The sequence below is a fragment of the Microtus oregoni genome, unplaced genomic scaffold (assembly GCF_018167655.1).
Source record: "Microtus oregoni isolate MIOR12 unplaced genomic scaffold, Mior012 000033F_ref0000390, whole genome shotgun sequence".
In the NCBI taxonomy this organism is placed as follows: domain Eukaryota; kingdom Metazoa; phylum Chordata; class Mammalia; order Rodentia; family Cricetidae; genus Microtus; species Microtus oregoni.
The window spans coordinates 16,620,711-16,639,961 of NW_024543092.1; the positions used below are offsets into that span (position 1 = coordinate 16,620,711).

The 19,251-nt window shown below is 48.1% G+C and overlaps 2 protein-coding genes across 8 annotated transcripts in view; both read left to right on the forward strand.

Moving 5' to 3' along the window:
• The window catches only part of Synj2 (synaptojanin 2), a 104,531-nt gene that overhangs the window by 22,793 nt on the left and 62,487 nt on the right, over positions 1–19,251 (forward strand). For 6 of the 7 annotated variants that reach the window (XM_041680157.1, XM_041680155.1, XM_041680154.1 and 3 more), the window contains exon 2: positions 11,126–11,212. The exons of the other annotated variant lie outside the window; for it this stretch is intronic. In XM_041680157.1, the coding sequence (XP_041536091.1) occupies positions 11,126–11,212 (87 nt within the window). The remainder of the gene's footprint in view (positions 1–11,125; positions 11,213–19,251) is intronic. 7 annotated transcript variants of the gene reach the window in all.
• On the forward strand, positions 1,935–2,971 carry LOC121466443 (transmembrane protein 139-like). Its single transcript, XM_041680163.1, has one exon. It carries the CDS (start codon positions 2,085–2,087, stop codon positions 2,718–2,720), a length of 636 nt encoding a protein of 211 aa, XP_041536097.1. The 5' UTR covers positions 1,935–2,084; the 3' UTR covers positions 2,721–2,971.

A 19,251-nucleotide genomic window follows, 5' to 3' on the forward strand; every position in this document is an offset into this window, starting at 1 on the left:
CATTCCTTTCTCCTCCTTGTCCCCGTCCTGGCTACACCTAGAACCTGGAAGGACAGTGGGTGTAGCCAGAGCTATGCACTGCAGGTCGGGCCCCCACAACTGTGTTCCACAACTCCAGAGCAGGAGCCAGGCCTTTCCTGGAGACCCCTTAGACTCATGACAATACCCACTCTTTACCAGGGAGCACTCTGGATGAAGAGTGTGCCCTCTACCACCACACCCCTTTCGTGAATGTGCAGCAGAGGCAGGAAGAAGATTCTGGAGCACACTGTTTGTGTCCCTGTGCGGGCCCTGAAGGAGTGTGACTGTTGCTGTCTGAAATGAGGGTGTTCTAAAGAGAGGAGACCCGTGCCTCCCTTAACCAGCTGACTATTGGAACAATAGACCTCAGAAACTGGAATTTCCCGAGGATTGTCATGTTAGAACAAGGAAAAGTTGGAGTCTGGTGCCAACCAGAGGAAGGTGTCTCTTAGAAGTTTCACACAGTTCTGACAAATGTCAGCCCCTTGGCAGCAGGCAGTGATAGATCACTGAAGCGTGGGACCAGACTTTGATCAGAACTAGTGAGTCGTATGTACCTTCCTGCTCTGTTTACCCTTAAACCTCGTGTTGGATCCATAACATGAATCTGAGGAGTCCCTAGACTCTTTGTTCTTCTTTCCAGTGTGGCCACATTGAATAGTTTTTACTATTACTTATTTCTTGAATTGGCCATTTGAGGACAGGTCGTTAGAGCGGCCAGGGCCCAGACTCTGACCCTAACAACCAGGGTGGCAGAAATCCTCATGCTAACCCCGAGTCTGTACATGTGAGATATCCTATGCCTTACTGGTGGCGGTTGTAGGCCAATGTCTCTGTAGGACTGTTCAGATCAGATTGGGGACCTTTGTGGATGTGGGCAGCCATCTGGGTAGCTCTTAAAAGCTGGAAGAGGGGGCTGAAGAGATGGCTCAGTGGTTAAGACCATTGCCTGTTTTTCCAGAGGACGTGAGTTCAATTCCTGCACCCACATGGCAGCTCACAACTGTCTATAATTTGAGTTCCATGGGATCTGACACCCATGACAAAACACCAGTGAACATAAAATAAAAATAAATCAAAAAAAAAAAAAGCTGGAAGAAGCAGCCAGAAGAGGAGGAGACAGAATGAGCTGGGAAGATGAAATGGAAGTTGATGCCTCTGTTGTGCTGGATTGAAAGAGAGACGAAGAAACTGAGAGCCAAGGAAAGCCCCAAGACTGGCTCCAAAAGCTTCAGGAAAGAGAGGTCCTGCAGATCAAGTAGCGAGTCCCACTGCCGGATGCTGATCTTCAGCTTTGCAAGACCGTGTGTTTGTGACATTTTAAGCCGCTGTCATGTGTACTTGCTATAGCTGCAATGGAGGCCATCAAGGACAAATGGGATTAAATAGAGCCAAGCCTGGGTTCTGGTAGCCCTGATAAATGGGGCCACCTTCCTCAATACAGCAATTGCAGAGACAAGCTGTAGGGAAAACCGGATGAAGAAGATGCACACAAGGGTGGGGAGAGGGGTATCCAGAAGGCTAAACGTCTGTGATTAGACTTGGTTATTTTTGGAGATCGGAAACAAAACCTAGAAGGGGTCATGAGATTAGCAGCAGTAATCCCTGTTGGAAATAGTTTACTTTTTTAAATAGGTTTGCTGTTAGTTGTTTTTTGTTGTTTTTTTTTTTTTAATAGTTTTACTGTTTCTTGCTACACCGAACTCAGGAAAGTGGCAGGGAGTCTAGCCGATGGGAGCTGTCTTGAGATTGACTGTTGCTATTTCCTCGGAGAAAAGGTGTCCCCTTCCCACGCACCTCCCAGCCTCTGTGCTGACAGGAAACTTGAAATCAGAGCTTAAAGACTTGAGGGAAGAGGCCTGGGACGGGACTACTTGGGGTGTGGAAAGTTATTAGAACTTCTGGTGGTTGCCTTAGGCCTTTCTAAGATTTTTTTTCTCTCGTAGTTGGTGTCCCTGTGGCCTTGTTGTGTCTTGGTTCACATTGTCCTCCATCCAGAGCATGGGTTGACTCAACTGTGGCAGACAGCGAAAGTCAGGCTGAGAGGTGCCCTGGGAGGGACCATGGTGCCAAGGCAGTTGTGGGAGAAACTGAAGCAGTCATTTCTCTTCCTGAGCAGCGCCTCGCTCCTTCTGGGGCTGGCTTTACTGGTCATACAGCCTAACATTGCTCCTTTTGCTTATTTCTTCCTCTGCTTGGCTGGCTTCTGCTTTCTTGCCTGCCTCCTGTCCTGTGTGGTGGAACGGAGCCTCCAATCTAGGCAGAGCTCAAGGCAGACTGAGAATTCAGAGGCCTCAGGCAATGCACAGGTCAGTGAGGCTTTTGAGGTACCAACCTATGAACAGGCCGTAGTGATGGGCTCAGAAACACACCTCCAAGAGCTGGAGCAACCACCCCCTTACAGCAGTGTCATTATAGCCCCAGGAATTGAGGGGGCGCAGCCTAGCCAGCTAGAGAGGCCCAGCCCAGGAAGGCTGAAGAGACGAGTGGGCTCGGAGGGGACAATGTCTCACAGAGGAAATCCTGGAGGAGCTCTTCGACTTAGGGGCCCACGAGTTGCATCCATTGCTCCCAATCTGCAAAGCTTGAGGGTGGCCCCCAAATTGGAGCCCACTACTCCACCCCCTGCCTACGACATCTGTTTTGCTTACCCTGAAGATGACAGTGTTTTCCATGAAGACAAATGGATACTTCCCTAGGCCATGCTCTCAGAACTTATCGTCGCGGCACTCCTCTGCCCAGCATTTCCTACTATCTACTTAATCAGAAACTGGTTTTGCCCGCCCGGACATCATAGACGGGGTCTTCAAACCAGCCGGGAGGCAGACTATGGAAAGCCCTTCCCATTTGAGATATGGGTGGCAGTTGGATTCATCTGGAAAAATTCTGGAGCCCATCTGACGTCCAGCATTTCCAGAGTACGGTGGAAGATGAGAGAGAGAGAAACTGGAGTGGTACTTTGGAGTGACAGCTGTTTCATCAAACCTCGCTTAGATTCCTGGTGGGGTATTACATAACAGGGTAATTAGAGACTCTAAGGGTGAGGGGGCCTGGAGAGTTTTCACAAAAATAAGATGCTAGTAAAAAAAAAAAATAGTTTTACTGTTTGAAGCATATAGAGCCTTTTCTGGGCTGGTTCCCTTTTTCTTTCTCCCTGTCACAGAAACCAGGTGGCCCACCTGACCCAGGATAGAGACTTTGGAGGAAACCTTTTAAATAAGCATGCTTGGGTCTGGAGAGAGCAGGCCAAAACCCAACACCAGAGCCAGCTTCTGTATGGAAGCAACATACAACATTTTTAAAATAGTATCCGTACCTAGATGTACACAAGGGCATGGCCAGGGAAGAAACTGCCAACATGACGGCTTCATTGTTAGCAGGAAGGTTCTTATTGTGAATAAGAGATAGAACATATTCTAGTGACATCTGGAAAAGTCCAGAGCAGAGAGAAAGAGGTGGTCTGGGAATGGCCAGGTCCAGGGAAGCTGGGGAGTGGGAAAGAATAGTGGCGATAGTGAGAGAGCAAGAGGGTAGTGATGGATGGTAGGCAGGCAGGAAGGTAGATGGTGTGGTGGCTTGAAAGAAAATGACCCCCAAATGGAGTGGCACTATTAGGAGGTGTGGCCTTCCTGGAGGAAGTGTGTCACTCTGGAGGTGTGCTTTGAGGTCTCTTACTCAAGCTTCCCTCAGTGTGACTTCCAGTTGATTTCCTTGTCTCCTTCAAGATGTAGGACTCTCAGCTCTAACACTGTATCTGCCAGCATGCTGCCATGCTCCCCATCGTGATGATCATGGGCTGAACTTCTGAACCTGTAAGCGAGCCACCCCAATTAAATGTTTTCTTTGTAAGAGTTGCTGTGGCCATGGTGTCTCTTCACAGCCAATGAATACCCTAACGAAAGCAGACAGAAGATTGAATGAATGGGGTGGACAAATCGTGTGGCTTACAAGGAGGAATAGATGGAGGAAGGCAAGGGCCTGGACGCTAGTATAAACTTTGAAATGTATAGCACAGGCTTGCGATGCTGAGGGTCCTGACCTCCAGCATGCACTTTGTCACGCAGATAGACACCATGGGTAACTCGAATGTCCCTTCTGCCAGAGGCAGGGGAAATGACTCCTTTTGGGGTGCTGAAAACCCATTTCACAAGTTCCTGAGGAGTTGCTAGCTTTTACTTAGCTTCCAGAAATCTTTCTATAGTCCACCTTGAGTTCATTTCTGGATATATAGCTTGCCCGTGAGATCTAACAGGAGATACATTCAGTGAAGCTGGGTTGGGAAGAAGACAAAGAGACCCAGCGGCCCCCAAGTCCATGAGCCTCAGATGTAAACAGAGAGCAAGAGACGTGCGGAACTATGACATCCTGGTCAAGGTGTGGTCCTGTGCTTTACAAGTTATACATGGTCTCCTGGCCTGGCTACAGTTGTCAGAACTGTGACTTTTCTTCCTGAGAGGTAATTCCTCCTCTGGCTGGCTCCAGGTTCTATCCTTCCCCTCCTCCCACTGCTTGGGATTTCTGAGGACATTCTAGTTCCTTGGGGATGGTAGTCTGACAGCCAAAGAGAAGAGCATGTTTCTCTCTCGGATACCTTCACTTGCTAAGTAGGATTTCCTGACTGCCAGGGTTGATTGGGTCAGGTTGTATAAAGGGTGTGTCTGTGGTTCCCAATCCCCTTCTAAGTGACTGAGACCCTCATTTTACAAATGCCTGCCTTGCTGCAAGCAGCCCCTCAAATGCCAGCAGAGTCTACTTAGTGTGGGGTCCAGCACCAGCTAGTCTCGGAGAGGCCAGTGATTTCATAAGTCACAATTTAGGTCACTTTGCGCACTCCCTAAAAAACGAGGCCCAGTCAAGTTTGGGGGAAATTAACTCATTGAGCTGATTCTTAATCTTTGTGATGTCCGCAATCTCCTTGAGAGTCTGTGGCTCCTAGCCATAAAAATCGACGTACAATTTCAGTGATTGTATAGCTCCCCAGAGCTATCCCTCGAGGTCTCTGTGGCTGCCAGGGACATCTTCTGCCATCCTAGGCTGGGAGGCCTGGCGGTAATAAATTCACACTGAGGGCGGATGGCTGTTTTCCTGCCAGGCTTCCCCGGGGCTTTGCCAAGCTCTGGAACCTAGTTCAATGGCTCCTCATTGTTTGTACATTTTACACTTACAGATACACCCAGCTGTCTAAATTGTGTTGTAACTCGGAGATTGATTTGGCATTTTTGAGGTCATTTGTGCCTGGGGCGGACTGAGCGGCAACGGTTTAATTACCTATTGCACATACTCCCAGATAATGCTGAAGGGTGAAACACTGGCTTCTTGTCTGATTTTGGGAGCAAGTGCCCCTTTGAAGACTTATTTGACGCCACTGTTTGTTACATTTTGTTGGTAATTTCACATTTTTGTTTTGACACTTGTTTTTAAATTTTTGTTTATTATCTTTATGGGTATGGTGGTTTTGCCTGTGTGTATGTCATGTGCCAGATGCATGCAGTAGCCATGGAGGCCAGAAGAGGCATTGGTTCTCTAGAACTAGAGTTATGGGCAGTTGTGAGTTGCCGTGTGGGTGCCATGTGGAATAGAACCTGTGTCCTCTGGAAGAGCAGCCCGTGTTCTTACCCTCTGAGCCATCTCTCCAGCTTATTTATTCATTCATTTATTTCATATATTCATGTGTAAGTGCTCACACAAAGGTCAAAGGTCAACTTGTGGCTTGCAGGGATTGAACTCAGGTTGTCAGGTTTGGTGGCAAGTGCCTTTAAACACTGAATATCTTCCTGACCCCTTAGTATATATTTTCAAATGGCCCTCAGGGGACTGGAGAAATGGTTCAGCACTTAGGAGAACCTGGGTTGGATTTCCAGTATCCCCATGGCAGCTGACAAGTGTCTGTAACTGTAGTTTCAGGGGACCCAGTGCCACCTTCCGGCCTCCGCAGTCACCAGGCATGCAAATGGTGCACACACACACGCAGGCAAAGTTTCTGTACATATAAAATAAAAATTAGATTTAAGTGGCTCTCAGCCCAGTGCTGTAGCACCACCTTGCATTTCTATGTGCAGAGAGGCAGTGATATCCTTTGGAGAACATCACTTGTATATAATGAGCTTTATTCTGATTGGACCTCTTGTGCTGGTGGCTATGCATTCAATGTGGCTTGATCAATAATGCGTATGCAATAAAGGTGTCTTTAAACAGAAAAGCCACAAAACAGACAGCAAAGCCACAGTGGTTGACTGTAGCCATCCTGACGTCTTAAAGTGAAAAACCACAAATAACAAGAGCTGGGGATGAGGAACAAATACAAGGATACAGAAAAGCAGTCCCGACTCAGTAACTCAATTATTGTGATAAGATCTAAGCTGTCCGAAGACAGGGTGTCTATTTTCCTGCACCTCTAACAAGGTTGTTAAAGCAACAGACTGTACTTACCGGGGCCAGAATATTTGTAGCCTTGAGTTTTGCTATGGGATACCTGCAGAAAAAACCTTAGAGTTCTGGATAAGTCGGAGTAGATGAGCCTTTAGTCACAGCCAGCAAGGCTGTCCCAGGCCAGGAGTGGGAAGCAACCGCCACCTCCAGTTGGTTTGTTTTCAAACTCAGGAACCACAACTGTGACATTCACGGAGAGGCCGCTGTGGACATCTGCAGCAGGTGAGCCTTTATAGTGATCAGGCCATTCTCATCCTCGAGTCAGGGACACCTCGTGTAAGGATTTACGGCTGGTTCACAGACCAGTTTGCTTGAGGAATTTATGGCTACGTGACCAGAGACCAGTTTACCCCAGGTGGTTCTCAGAGTATAGTTAGGAATACTTTCACGAGATGGTGTAGCTCGGCATCCCACTACAGTTTTACCCTTCTCTCATCTCTAAATCCAAGTAACACCTTACAAATCCACACTTTATTTTACAAATTACAATTTAATTTACAAAAGATCATTCCTTTTAAAGAAACGTTGTTACATTCTTTTGTGCATGTGTGTACATACACGTGTGTGTGTGTGCATATATACGTGTATGTCTATATGTGTGTGAGTGTGTCCATATGCCACGACACATGTGGGAGTCTGAGACAAATTGTTTTTCCTTCTACTGTGTGGGTGCCAGAGATCACACTCGGGTCATTGGGCTTGGTGGCAAGTGTCTGTGACTGGCTGAGCTATCTACAAAAGGTAATTCTTTAAGATGAGAAATGAGTATCAAACTTGGCTTAATCTTCAAACCTTGTAAATTACAGTCTGAGTCATATGACTTACAAGCTACAAAATCATTTATCTAGCCTTCGTGAAGATAATATCAAAGTGCAGCTCTCCTCCTGAGCCTGTCTTGCTTGAGCGTGTTCTGTCCTTTCCTAAGAAGTTCTCTCTCTGAATGCCGATGTTTATGGAAGCATCCACTTGCCCTTGTCTTCACCTAATCAGTTCTCTAACTTTGCTTCATTCTGAATGTCTCTTCTTCAGGCATAGTCAAGGCCCTGGCTTTACCTGAGTGGGTGTCCCTAAGGGGAGATCTCAGGCTATTGGCTGTTTTGGACTGAGTCTCCCTGCTGCCTGATACAACAAAGTACAATAGGATATTATTACTGCTTCTCAGTCATGGTGACGGTCAGCCTTCAATTTTTTTTTTGTTGTTGTTTGTTTTGTTCTTTGAGACAGTGTTTCTCTGTAGCTATAGAGCCCGTCCTGGAACTTGCTCTGCAGACCAGGCTGGCCTCGAACTCACAGAGATCCACCTGTCTCTGCCTCCCAAGTGCTGGGATTAAAGTCATGCACCACCACTGCTCTGCTCAGCCTTCCTTTTCAGATGGCTTCCTGGCTCCATCCTGTCTGCAGAGATGGAGGATCTGTCTTTGACCTTACTGACTGCTCCAGGTGTGCATCCCACCAGCCACCAGTCCTGAAATCCTTGTGTCCTGTTTAGTAGTTATCGCAGGTTCTGCCAAGGGGAACCAAAGAGACACCATGACCATGGAAATTCTTATAAAGGAGAACATCTAATTGGAGTGGCTTACGTGTTCAGAGGTTTAGTATATTATCATCATGGTGTGACTTGGTGGCATGCGAGCAGACGTGATCTGGATAAGTAGCCATGTGCCCTACATCTTTGCAGGCGACAGGAAGTAGTCTGAGACACTTGGTGTGGCTTGAGCATATATGAGACCTCAAAGCCCACCCCACACTCTGAAGCCTGGCTGACTTCTGTGCGTCCTCTTGCCTCAACTCCTGAGTGCTAGGATTACAGGCGTGAGCCTCCACTCCCAGTTTAGATTTTGTTATTTAAGAGGATGCTAATAGGGCCAATGAGATGGCTCAGCAGGTAAAGGCACCTGCCACTAACCCTGACTGCCTGGGTTCAATCCCCATCCTACAAGTTGGAAGGGGAGAACCACTCCCGCAGATTATCCTATGATTTCCACATATGTCATGTGGTGTGTGCCACCCCCACAAAATAAATGTAGAATAAGTAATTTTAAAAAGATACTGTCCTTGTGTCTTAGCGACAGTGTCCTTTGCTTTACAGAAGCTTCTCAGTCTCAGGAGGTCCCATTTATTCAATGAGGTCCTTAATGTCTGTGCTGCTGGGGTTGTACGTAAGAAGTGGTCTCCTGTGCCCATGTGTTGTAGAGTACTTCCCACTTTCTCTTCTATCAGGTTCAGTGTGTTGGAAAGCAGTGTGGCGGTTTCTCAGGAAATTCGGGATCAACTTACCCCTGGACCCAGCAATACCACTCTTGGGAATATACCCAAGAGAGGCCTTATCATAAAACAAAAGTATATGCTCTACGATGTTTATAGCAGCATTGTTTGTAATAGCCAGAACCTGGAAACAACCTAGATGCCCTTCAATGGAAGAATGGATGAAGAAAGTATGGAATATATACATATTAGAGTACTACTCAGCAGTAAAAAACAAGGGCTTCTTGAATTTTGCATGCAAATGGATGGAAATAGAAAACACTATCCTGAGTGAGGTAAGCCAGACCCAAAAAGAGGAGCATGGGATGTACTCACTCATATTTGGTTTCTAGCCATAAACAAAGGACATTGAGCCTATAATTAGTGATCCTATAGAAGCTAAATAAGGAGAACCCAAAGAAAAACATATAGGCATCCTCCTGAATATTAACCTTCATCAGGTGATGAAAGGAGACAGAGACAGAGACCCACACTGGAGCACCGGACATAAATCTCAAGGTCCAAATCAGGAGCAGAAGGAGAGAGAGCACGAGCAAGGAACTCAGGACCGCAAGGAGTGCACCCACACACTGAGACAATGGGGATGTTCTTTTGGGAACTCACCAAGGCCAGCTGGACTGGGTCTGAAAAAGCATGGGATAAAACCGGACTCTCTGAACATAGCGGACAATGAGGACTACTGAGAACTCAAGAACAATGGCAATGGGTTTCTGATCCTACTGCACGTACTGGCTTTGTGGGAGCCTAGGCAGTTTGGATGCTCAACTTACTAGACCTGGATGGAGGTGGGGGTTCCTTGGACTTCCCACAGGGCAGGGAACCCTGATTGCTCTTCGGGCTGAGGGCGGGGGGACTTAGTTGGGGGAGGGGGAGAGAAATGGGAAGTGGTGGCGGGGAAGAGACAGAAATCTTTAATAAATAAATAAATTTTAAAAAAGATACTGTCCATAAGGAATATATATTGCTACATTATAGCAAATTTTTGTGTGTGTTGCTAGGGCTCAAACCCTACGTGCTAGGCAAGGACTTCAGACAGTAAAATATTTCGCTAACTATGGGCTGAAGAAACGGCTCAGCAGTTGAGAGCACCTGTTGCTTTTGCAGAGGACCAGGGTTTGGTTTCCAGCACTCACATAGTGGCTACAGCCATCTGTAACTTCAATTCCAGGGAAGCCAATGCTCTCTTCTGACCTCCACCTGTGCCAGACATGCATGTGATGCAAATACATATACATATATGCACACGATACACGCACACAATAAGAAATAAATCTATTTTTCAATATTTAGTAGCTAGATTCCAGTAAAATGAGTGCCCTGTCATCTTCCTTTGTCGTTAATTTTTATACCAGCTTTATTGAAATGTAATTCATATACCACACAACTGATTTCAGAAAGTATATAGTTCATGGTTTTTTAAAGTATTTTAGTATTTATAGGGTTATCTGACCATCCCTACAATCTAATTTTAGAGTATTTTTGTCCCCTTTTAAAAGAGACCCCATTAACAAACCTGCATGCTCCTTTGTACACGCTCAGCCCCTGCCACCCCTGAGTCTGCTCTCTGCCTCTCTCAGTTCACCTGCTGTGGATGTTTTATGCACACGGGTTATCTGTGAGGTCCTTAGTGACCACGTCTTTCACAGAGTGTAGTGATGTCACAGTGATTCGGGTCTGTGTATTGTTCTTAATGCAGGTGAAACATCATTTTGAGGAAAGGTCCGTAGACCTGCTCCCCCTCCTGGAATCCCGAGACGCGGTCTATGGCATCCCAGCTGTTGTCCCTGTGTACCTTCCTTCTTGCTCCTAAACCAGGCTGGGACATTGTTTGGGTACTGACATCATTGCTAGTCACCCAGCAGGTGACTAGCACGCTGCAGCTTGCCTTGGGGCTCACTTGCCCCAGCCCTGAGTCACCCTGACCTGTGTGCTCTGATGATGCCTACTTAGAAGCAGGTGTCTTGGGGATTTCCTAGATAAAGTTTCTGTGGCTGGCACTTAAAAAAAAAAAAAGGCCTGGATCGCACATGGATTATGAGACCTCACCCTGTTCTGAGCATGTGTTGTGCAATGAAGACTAAGGTAGCAGCCAGACCCAAGGTGCCCCGCACCACCATCCACCCAAGGGCTCCCTGCACCTTCCTCACCACCACCCCCAACACACAGGAAACTGCCAGTATTTCCAAAGAACAAGCCTTCCGTGGGAAGGTCTAAATCTTTGCATTTCTGTTTCTCGGATCCTAAAACCTGTACACATGGCGTCTGTGGGCCGTGCTATTGTCTGTGTTTCCTTTTTCGCGTGGGTGAGAGCCAGATTGGCAAACGCAGCGTGAATGAACAAGCGTGAACAGAGCCACTTGCTTGCTGATGTCTCTCTGATCTGTTTCTCTCCCCCCTCCCCACCCCTCAGCTCCGGAAGAGAAGGAAGTCATTAAAGGACAGTATGGCAAGCTGACGGATGCCTATGGCTGCCTCGGGGAGCTGAGGTTAAAATCCGGTGAGTACCCATGGCTCAGCAGTCTGGCCAACAAGCTTTGGACAGCCCCTGGTGTTAGCCAGGGAGGCCATCCGGTTAGATATTCTACTTTCATTTCTGAAGATGTTGCTTTAGGTTTCTCAGCCTGCTCCTCTTGGGGAGTGCAGGGGAGAGGGGTGGCAGAAGGCTGATAGTCGCCTGTCTGGAGGGCATGGTTTCCAGCCCAGGGAAGTTTACCTGCCTTGTTTTCCGGTTCTGAGTTTTTGCAAGGTGGTCGGGCTTCTGCTCATCCTTTCTCGTACGTGTTATGCATCTGGCTTTTTAGGCACGTCTGGTAGGTAGGCTTGGACCACGGCTCAAACGGTCACCTGAAGCAGCATCACTGGACATCCTGGGTGTATCTAGAGAGAGAAAGGGCTCAAGGGGGGGTGGGGGCAGGAGAGAAAAACTGCGATGCTTTATGTGGGAGTGAGAGAGAGGAAACTGCATCCAAACGGGTCTGACGAAAGAGAGAGAACCCACAGGAAGAAGTGGGTAGCCCTGCTTGCCCCGAGCTGGTGGCAGCCACCTCTGCAGCGCCTGACCTGCAGCCCTACTCTCCCCCCTCTCAGGGAGGAGAACCTGTTTGAAGTCTGTCTCACCTATCATGAAAGACTAGGCTGTGGAGTCCAGTGGCCTTTCCAGCCAAGGCCAGGACGCAGGTCACATTCCTAATGAGATCGGCTGGGAGGCTTCCAAATTCAGGCTTTGGGGGGGTTTTGTGAGCCAAGCATGTGAAGAAGGTTCTTGGCAGCTCACAGCCTCTGTTTGCACAGACAGGGTTTTAGGGCTGGCCAAACAGCGGTGATGTGCTTGCCGCTACTTTTCTGGGCCGTTCCTGTGGTGGGGTGTTCCCCACCACCACCACTAGATATGATGATTACACTCCTCACTTCCAAATCGGAAATGTTTAGGAAAAAACATGCGGTACTCATGCGACGAAATGAACTTGCTAGATGCTTGTGTTGTGCCAAAGATTAGACCTAGTTAACATGTTCAGTCTTCAGCATCAGCTGATGAGATAACCATCGTCTCCCTGTTTACAGAAAAGGAGAAAGGAATCAGGTTCAGAGATTTTTCCTGACTCACCTTGGGGTGAAGAGTTCAGCTGGGATTTACAACACTCCCAGCTGCCTCCAAACACTGACTTTTTCATGAGAATGGGAGCAGCCAAGGTTTGGGCTGGGCTTTGCCTCTGGAATCTTTCTGAAGTTATAGACCCCTGGAGTCCTGATCTTGCCCTGTGAGGACCTTAAGGGTGGTGCCTCCTCCTGCTGTTAGCCTTAGCCCTGCTCCCCAGGGAGGTAGGCTTGATTGGCATCCTGCTCACCTGCAGAAGGGAAGGCCTGGAAGCTGCCCTCTTGCACCCTTCTGCAGTCACCTTTCCCCCGTTTGTCATCTCTGGTTTAACGCCCTGGCACTTGGCAGGGTTCACAGTCCTAAAGGTATAGCTGGCAGTTTTTTAAACACGAATGGATGAAACATTTATCTCTGGCAGGGGCTCATACCCAGGGAAGCAGGATAACTGGGACCAGCTTGAGTTGTTTTCAAGTAGGACCTAGACTTTACACATGTGCCCTGTGGCATCTCAACCGACCTCGTGTATCTTCCTGTTAGAGGACTGGTGTCCAGCGACAGGAAGGAGCGGCACGCAATGGCCTTCACTTTCTCATAGGACAGGGGTTTTCCTGAGCTGTGAGCTGAGGTCAGATACGGGCGTTGGTTCTGAGTAGGATGGGGAACAAGCCGTAAAGAATCCTTGTCTGGGTGAGCCTGGGTCTCTGTGGGGTCCGCTGCAGGGAGTGGAGTGGCCAAGGGCCCTGCCCTCCAAGCTGGCCAGGTCTGTGCGTCCTCTTTCCTCAGCTAGTACCCCCACTACCCTCTAGGGAGTGAGTGGATACAGTCTCCTGTTGGGCCAGGTCAGACCAGCCAGCCAAGCAGGGTGCCTCATCAGCGGGAGGCTTGGGTACAGAGAAGACACCAGCACGGTTGCTGACGTCCTCCCAGACCCCAAAGCTGCCTTCATGAGTCCCTTCCGGAGCTGGTGAGGAAGTGTGACTTTAAGTGTGTCTGGCCCTTTGTCAGCAACTTCTGGAAAGTGTGTTGGTGTATCTGAAAGATGGGAGGATTGGACATTTAAAACCAAGCCTTGCCAACCGCCCCCCTTTGGTATGTTCAGAAAGCACTGGCTTGAACCCAGCGTTACTTACCCTGTGTCTCCTTGACCTGGGCTGTTTTCCTCTGTGCTTCTCATCCTTGGGTGTTTGGGGCGTTGGAGGATGGTGCCCTGTGGGGTGTGGCTTCTGATGGTTTCCTCCTGGGTTTTCAATTCAGACAGAGTTAAAGTTCAGTCCTTTGAAAGAAGAACAGGCATTTGTGTTAGAAATTGAGAAACACGTGGTTGCATGAAAGCCCATCCCGAGCTCCCGCCGGCGGGAAGGGCTAAGAGTGCCCGTGATTAGCAGTGAGCTGGCTTACACACAATACAAGCACAGAAAGGCATACAGCAGGAAGAAGAATCCACCCCTACGGTCCCAGGGGTTCGGTTCTCTCTTGACCTGGACTATCAAGACCTCCCTCCCTCTTCCCTAGCTGCGGGGATGATTCAAACCCCAGACTGTAATGGATTATGTCTCCTGGATCTCTGCAGTGCACAGCCTGGGACCCGGCACACGATGGCCCCGGAAATTTCCCACCAGATTCTCCTGGATCCCCGCTCCATCTTCACAGCTGACCTTCTGTGTTCAGTTGCTTTCTCTAGGTCTGTTCCTCTGTACGAACAGAAACTGACTCCTCTCTTTCCCACAAAGCCAATACTTAATTTTTGCATTGTTTGTACTTATTTATATATTTTTATTTGTTTGTTTATTGTGTGCATGTGTGGTCATGTGCATGCATGGCATTTGTGTTAAGGTCAAAGGTCAACATGCAGTCATTGGTTCTCTCCTATCATGCCAGGAATATTTGGTGTGGGTGTGGGTGTGGGTGGGTGTGTTATGTGCATACCTGCACATGTGTGCACACCTGTGTGGCCACATGTATGTGCATGCATAGCATTCCTGTTTTGGTCAAAGGACACCATGCAGGAGTTGATTCTCTCCTTCTATCCTGCAGGAACCTGAGCTAAGATTATGTGCTGGTTGGTTTTTGTCAACTTGACACAATGTGGATATATCTGGGGAGAAGGAATTTCAATTAAGGAATTGTCTCCATCAGATTGGCCCGTGGGAATGTCCTTGGGGCATTTTCTTGATTTCTGATTGATGTAAGAGGGTCCAGTCCACTGCGGGCAGTGCCGTCCTTGGGCAGGTGGCCCTGGACTGTAAGAGAAAAGTAGCCAAACAAACCAGAGGCAGCAAGCCAGCAAGCAGCACTCCTCCGTGGCCTCTGCATCAGCTCCCGTCTCTCTTGGCTCCCTTCGATGATGGCACGCAAAGTGCTAAATGAAATCAGCCCATTTCCAGGTTGATTTGGGCCATGGCATTTAACACGGCTACAAAACTCAAACTAGGACAGGTCACCAGGCATCGGGGCAAGAACTCTGCTAGACGAACCGTCTTGCCACCCCTCCCACACAGTTGGCAACTTTAAAAAAAAAAAGCATATGTACACACACGCACATGCATGTCATGGCATAAGTGTGGGGCCCAGAAACAACATGCAGGGATTGGTGCTCCCCTTCCAGCATGTGAACCCTGGGAATTGAACTCAGGTCGCCAGGCTTGGCAGCAAGTGCCTTTTCCACTGAGCCAGCTCACCCACCCCCACAGAGTTTTTAAGAGTTCTTTTATGAGGGGCTGAACATGACACCCTTGAAATGTATGGGTGCTCCTCGAGGTCTAAGGAGGCTGGTCATGTGGTAGGATATGACATGGGCACAGTGGCCATCCTGAGACCGAAGGGAGAGAACGTGTGTGTGTGTGTGTGTATGTGTGTCTGTCCGCACTACATCCTAAGAAGTTCTGCAATGTGAAAGAGGCTTGGAGGAGACCACGGTTGAGGCTGGTGGCTTCAGTGGCCGTTTCCTGGAATAGTCAGGGTACAGACTCACAGAGGTCGGTTCAGAAGGGGATTTCTCTGGAGAGATGTCTGAGTCTCTAACCTTTGGAGACTAAGGGCGTTCCATGTCCTGCAGCAAGTCTTGAAATGGACTGGCCATTGTCAGTCTTTGAATACTTTATTTTAATCCTTATACCCAGGAGTGTGTTGGCAGGTGCTTGGCCTCCAGCTATGGGAGTGGGGACTCTGACATAGTGTGTCTGCCGATTTCTTTGGTGTAAATTTCCTCTACAGTGTTGGGTAGCACCATACACATGTGCTCTCCCTAGCTGAGAGCCCAGCCACCATGTTGTAGTCAGTGCATCTCTTCTGTGCTATGTAAACAGAAGGGAAGAGGGGCTAGAGCCCACACCCTGGAGACACACATCATTTGAATCAGAATCAATTAGCGGGGAGAGATTGGGACACACCTCAATCCCTGGTGTGTCCTATTGTGAGGCTCAGAGAAGGGAAGCACTTGTCTGAGGCCCCAAAAGCCACAGGAGGAGCATAGACTCCACAACGCCATCTAAGCTTGATCTTTAACCTTACTGTAAGATCCCCGCTGTTTTCCCCTGAATTCGGCCTCCATCGGCCACTCCTGAGACCGTGCTGAACCTAGATGCTGAACTTCTTTGCTTCTTGGTATCAATAAGAAAATTGATCTTACTTCTCAAAAGCAAAACCCAGATTCTAGAGTCAGGGTGTGAGCCTCAGGAGAGGCCTCCTCATACGTCTGAGGCAGGTGGACCCCTCTGGCCTCGCCTTGACCTACAGCGTGCGCCTCTGCAGTATTGCCAGCCTAGACAACTCTGACCTGTGGGCAGGAGCCAGTGACCTCCAGTTTACAGCTGGGCTCGACTCTGAACCTTTCCTTAAAATCTACAGCACATGGAGCACAAGTGAGGGCTGTTGAACAAGACCAGGAGAGGCCATGGCCCAGCATGGTTCCACAGGTCCATACTCCTCTTTGGCCACAGAGTGCACAGACCTCCCAGGTCTCAGATCTCTCTAGGAGCTATCTGTTTGGGAATGTGCCCCTGGTCTGACCTGCAGCCACTCTTCATTTTTATGTCATTTCCCTAATTGGGCTATGGCCATGGCGTCCCCGCTCTGGAGGTGATGAACTCTGGGGTGCCACACAAAGGTGTGCTTCCAAACATTGCTGTCAGTACTATTGAAGTCAGCCGTGTCAGTGGCTCAGTACCATTCATTTGTAAGTCAGGGGCTGCCGTGTGTTTGCTTTTCTCCTAACTGAAGAATTTAATTTGATATAATCTGTCAGCATTAATAGTAATTTTGCTGATAAATTCCTTACCATTCCTTTCTAGCACCAACCGAGGATCTTGAAGAATTGAGTGACATTTCTATAATAAATCTTTCTATTCCCAACTATTCATCAACACGGACAGTTTTCTATTGAGAGGGACAGGAGAGATGGCTCAGTGGTTAAGAGTGTGTACTGCTCTTTCAGAGGACCCAGGTTCAATTCCCAGCACCCATATTTGTGACTCACAACTGCCCGGAATTCTGACTCCAGGGGATCCACCACCTCTGGTCTCTGTGGATGGACATACACGCATTTGTGCACACACACCCACACACCCACAAATACACACAAGTAAAATAAACATTACAAAAGAAAATCATAATTACAAATGGTGCAATCTACTGTCCTTCCATCAACTGGTAATATTTACCATCTTGTTATAAAATATCGTCACTACACATTTTACATTTTATGGTTTTTTTTGTTTTTTTTTAATATTTATTCATTTATTATGTATACAATATTCTGTCTGTGTGTATGCCCACAGGCCAGAGGAGGGCACCAGACCCCATTACAGATGGTTGTGAGCCACCATGTGGTTGCTGGGAATTGAACTCAGGACCTTTGGAAGAGCAGGCAATGCTTTTAACCTCTGAGCTACCTCTCCAGCCCCTACATTTTATGTTAAATGAGGATTTATCCAAATGTTTTGCTTGCATTGTACGGCTTATACTGTTTGCCCAGAGTGTTGCCACAGTTGACTGCAATGATAAATCCGAGCCTGGTTAAGACACTGGTTAACTGCCCAATAGTAAGAGGTCGACCAGTGGAGAACTCAGAGCACAGAAGGGTCTGTGACAGGGTGAGAGTCTGAGGGACAGAGGATGGGAGTGTGTCTGGAGGGCCACCTGCTCAAGAGGAGCATCCTCAGGCAGTCATGGGCATCCGCTGGACACTGGTAAGGAAGGTTCTAGCAGTTTTCTTTTACCTGTCAGCACCTAGAATATGCTGCAAAATATAATGCTACCAATCAACTGAAAGCATCCTTCTCTTCTACCCAGATAGAGGTCGTAGGAGGGCAAGGAGAAGCTCTTCAAGTGCTGGTCTTTGGAGGTTTTGTGTCTTCTGTGTTGGACAGTGTTGAGTGATGGGAGAAAGAGGAGGAGTAGGGCACGTGGAGCCCTCTGGTGTCACACCTGTCCTGCAGGCCCTTGGCATCGGACCCTTAGGTCTAAAACTTTGTAGGCCTGCAGGAAGTCATCCAGCTTCCTTAACCCTTGCATTGAAGCTTGTGGGCAGGCCAGGCATCGTGATTCTTCAGCCCTTGACAGTAGCCTGTGTTATTGCTCCCAGACCTTGAGTGTCTGAGACCCTTGGCCTTGGAGGCTTGGCAGCTAGAACTCTCCCAGAGACTTCAGTCTCTATATGTAGGCTCTATCCTCCTTTGCTCACAGACTTCCATTCTCTTAGGCACTGACTGCCATCTCCCCTAAGCCTGCCCTGGCTGTCTCTGTCAGGCAGCAGGTTGTCTTGCCACTTTTGCAGCTTGGTCTGCTGCCTGCTCCTCTGCGGCTGCTGCAGCTTGCCGCTGTTTCTTCCTGTCCCTTAAAGGAAGCCGTTTATTGGGCTAGAGCTGTTACACCCAGGCCTGGCAGCACAGGCTCTCCCAGCCCACTCACTAAGTGAGCCTTAGCTACTTGTTTATACAGTCAAGAAGGGTATTTAAACCAATCAGGAGACACCTCACATGTATATTAAGGTTTGTGTTTGCACCAATCAGCACACTTTGCATATAAATGAAAGTGTGTGTTTGTACTAATCATTGTGTTTTCCCTTTTGCACCAATCGCAACAATCCCTCAGCTAGGCCCCTGGGAAAATGTGCTTCTTAGGCCTTGGTTGAAGTGGTTTCAATGTCTTGTATTATGCTTGATAGCAAAATGAGTTTGGAATGAACTCTCCCACACAGTCCTGGCTGAGGCTGTGCCCTCAGGACTCAGAGCCACAGCTGTGGTCCTTGTGAGTTTTTTCCAAGGCATCTGCGAAGTCTTCAAAACAGCTGGCGTTGGTGCAAGGTAATCTACCAGTTGTTTGAATGTCTCTTTGCTCAAAGCAACAAGAGTCCAACAGCTGCCAATTAGTCAGATTGCCCATCCCCCCACTGCCCTTACCTATTTATAGGAAAATAAATACCAGCTTTACAATAAAAACTCAAACGATTTATTAACATTAATTATGATTTTAAAAGACTTTTAACAGTACTTCACACCTGCCCAGTGCCCAAGAGAGCGCTGATCTCCATCTGCTGTCACAATACTGCTTTTAAGATACAGGTGAAAACTTGGGTGTGCATTATTATTATTATTATTATCATTATTATTTGGTTGCTGTAGTAAAGTTCCAGAGACTAGAGCTGTGGCTCACAAACATTTGTAAGTACCTATCTTATAGTCCAAGATTAAGGTGTCAAAAGGCCAGGGACAGGCAGACCTCAGGCTTAAAGAAAACCCCATGTTGCAGTGGGGTTTCTGTTTTTTTTTTTTTTTTTTTTTTTAAAGCTGCAAGATCCTCCCTGCAGTAGGCAGCAGAAATGCTGTAGGTCCCAAATGGTGGCAGCGGGCTCTGGGAGCAGCCAGTCCCAGGCAGAAATGGCTGCGGGTCCCAGAGCGGAGGCCTGAGCGGTGCTGGTGGTGGGCCATGTGGCGGCAGACAGC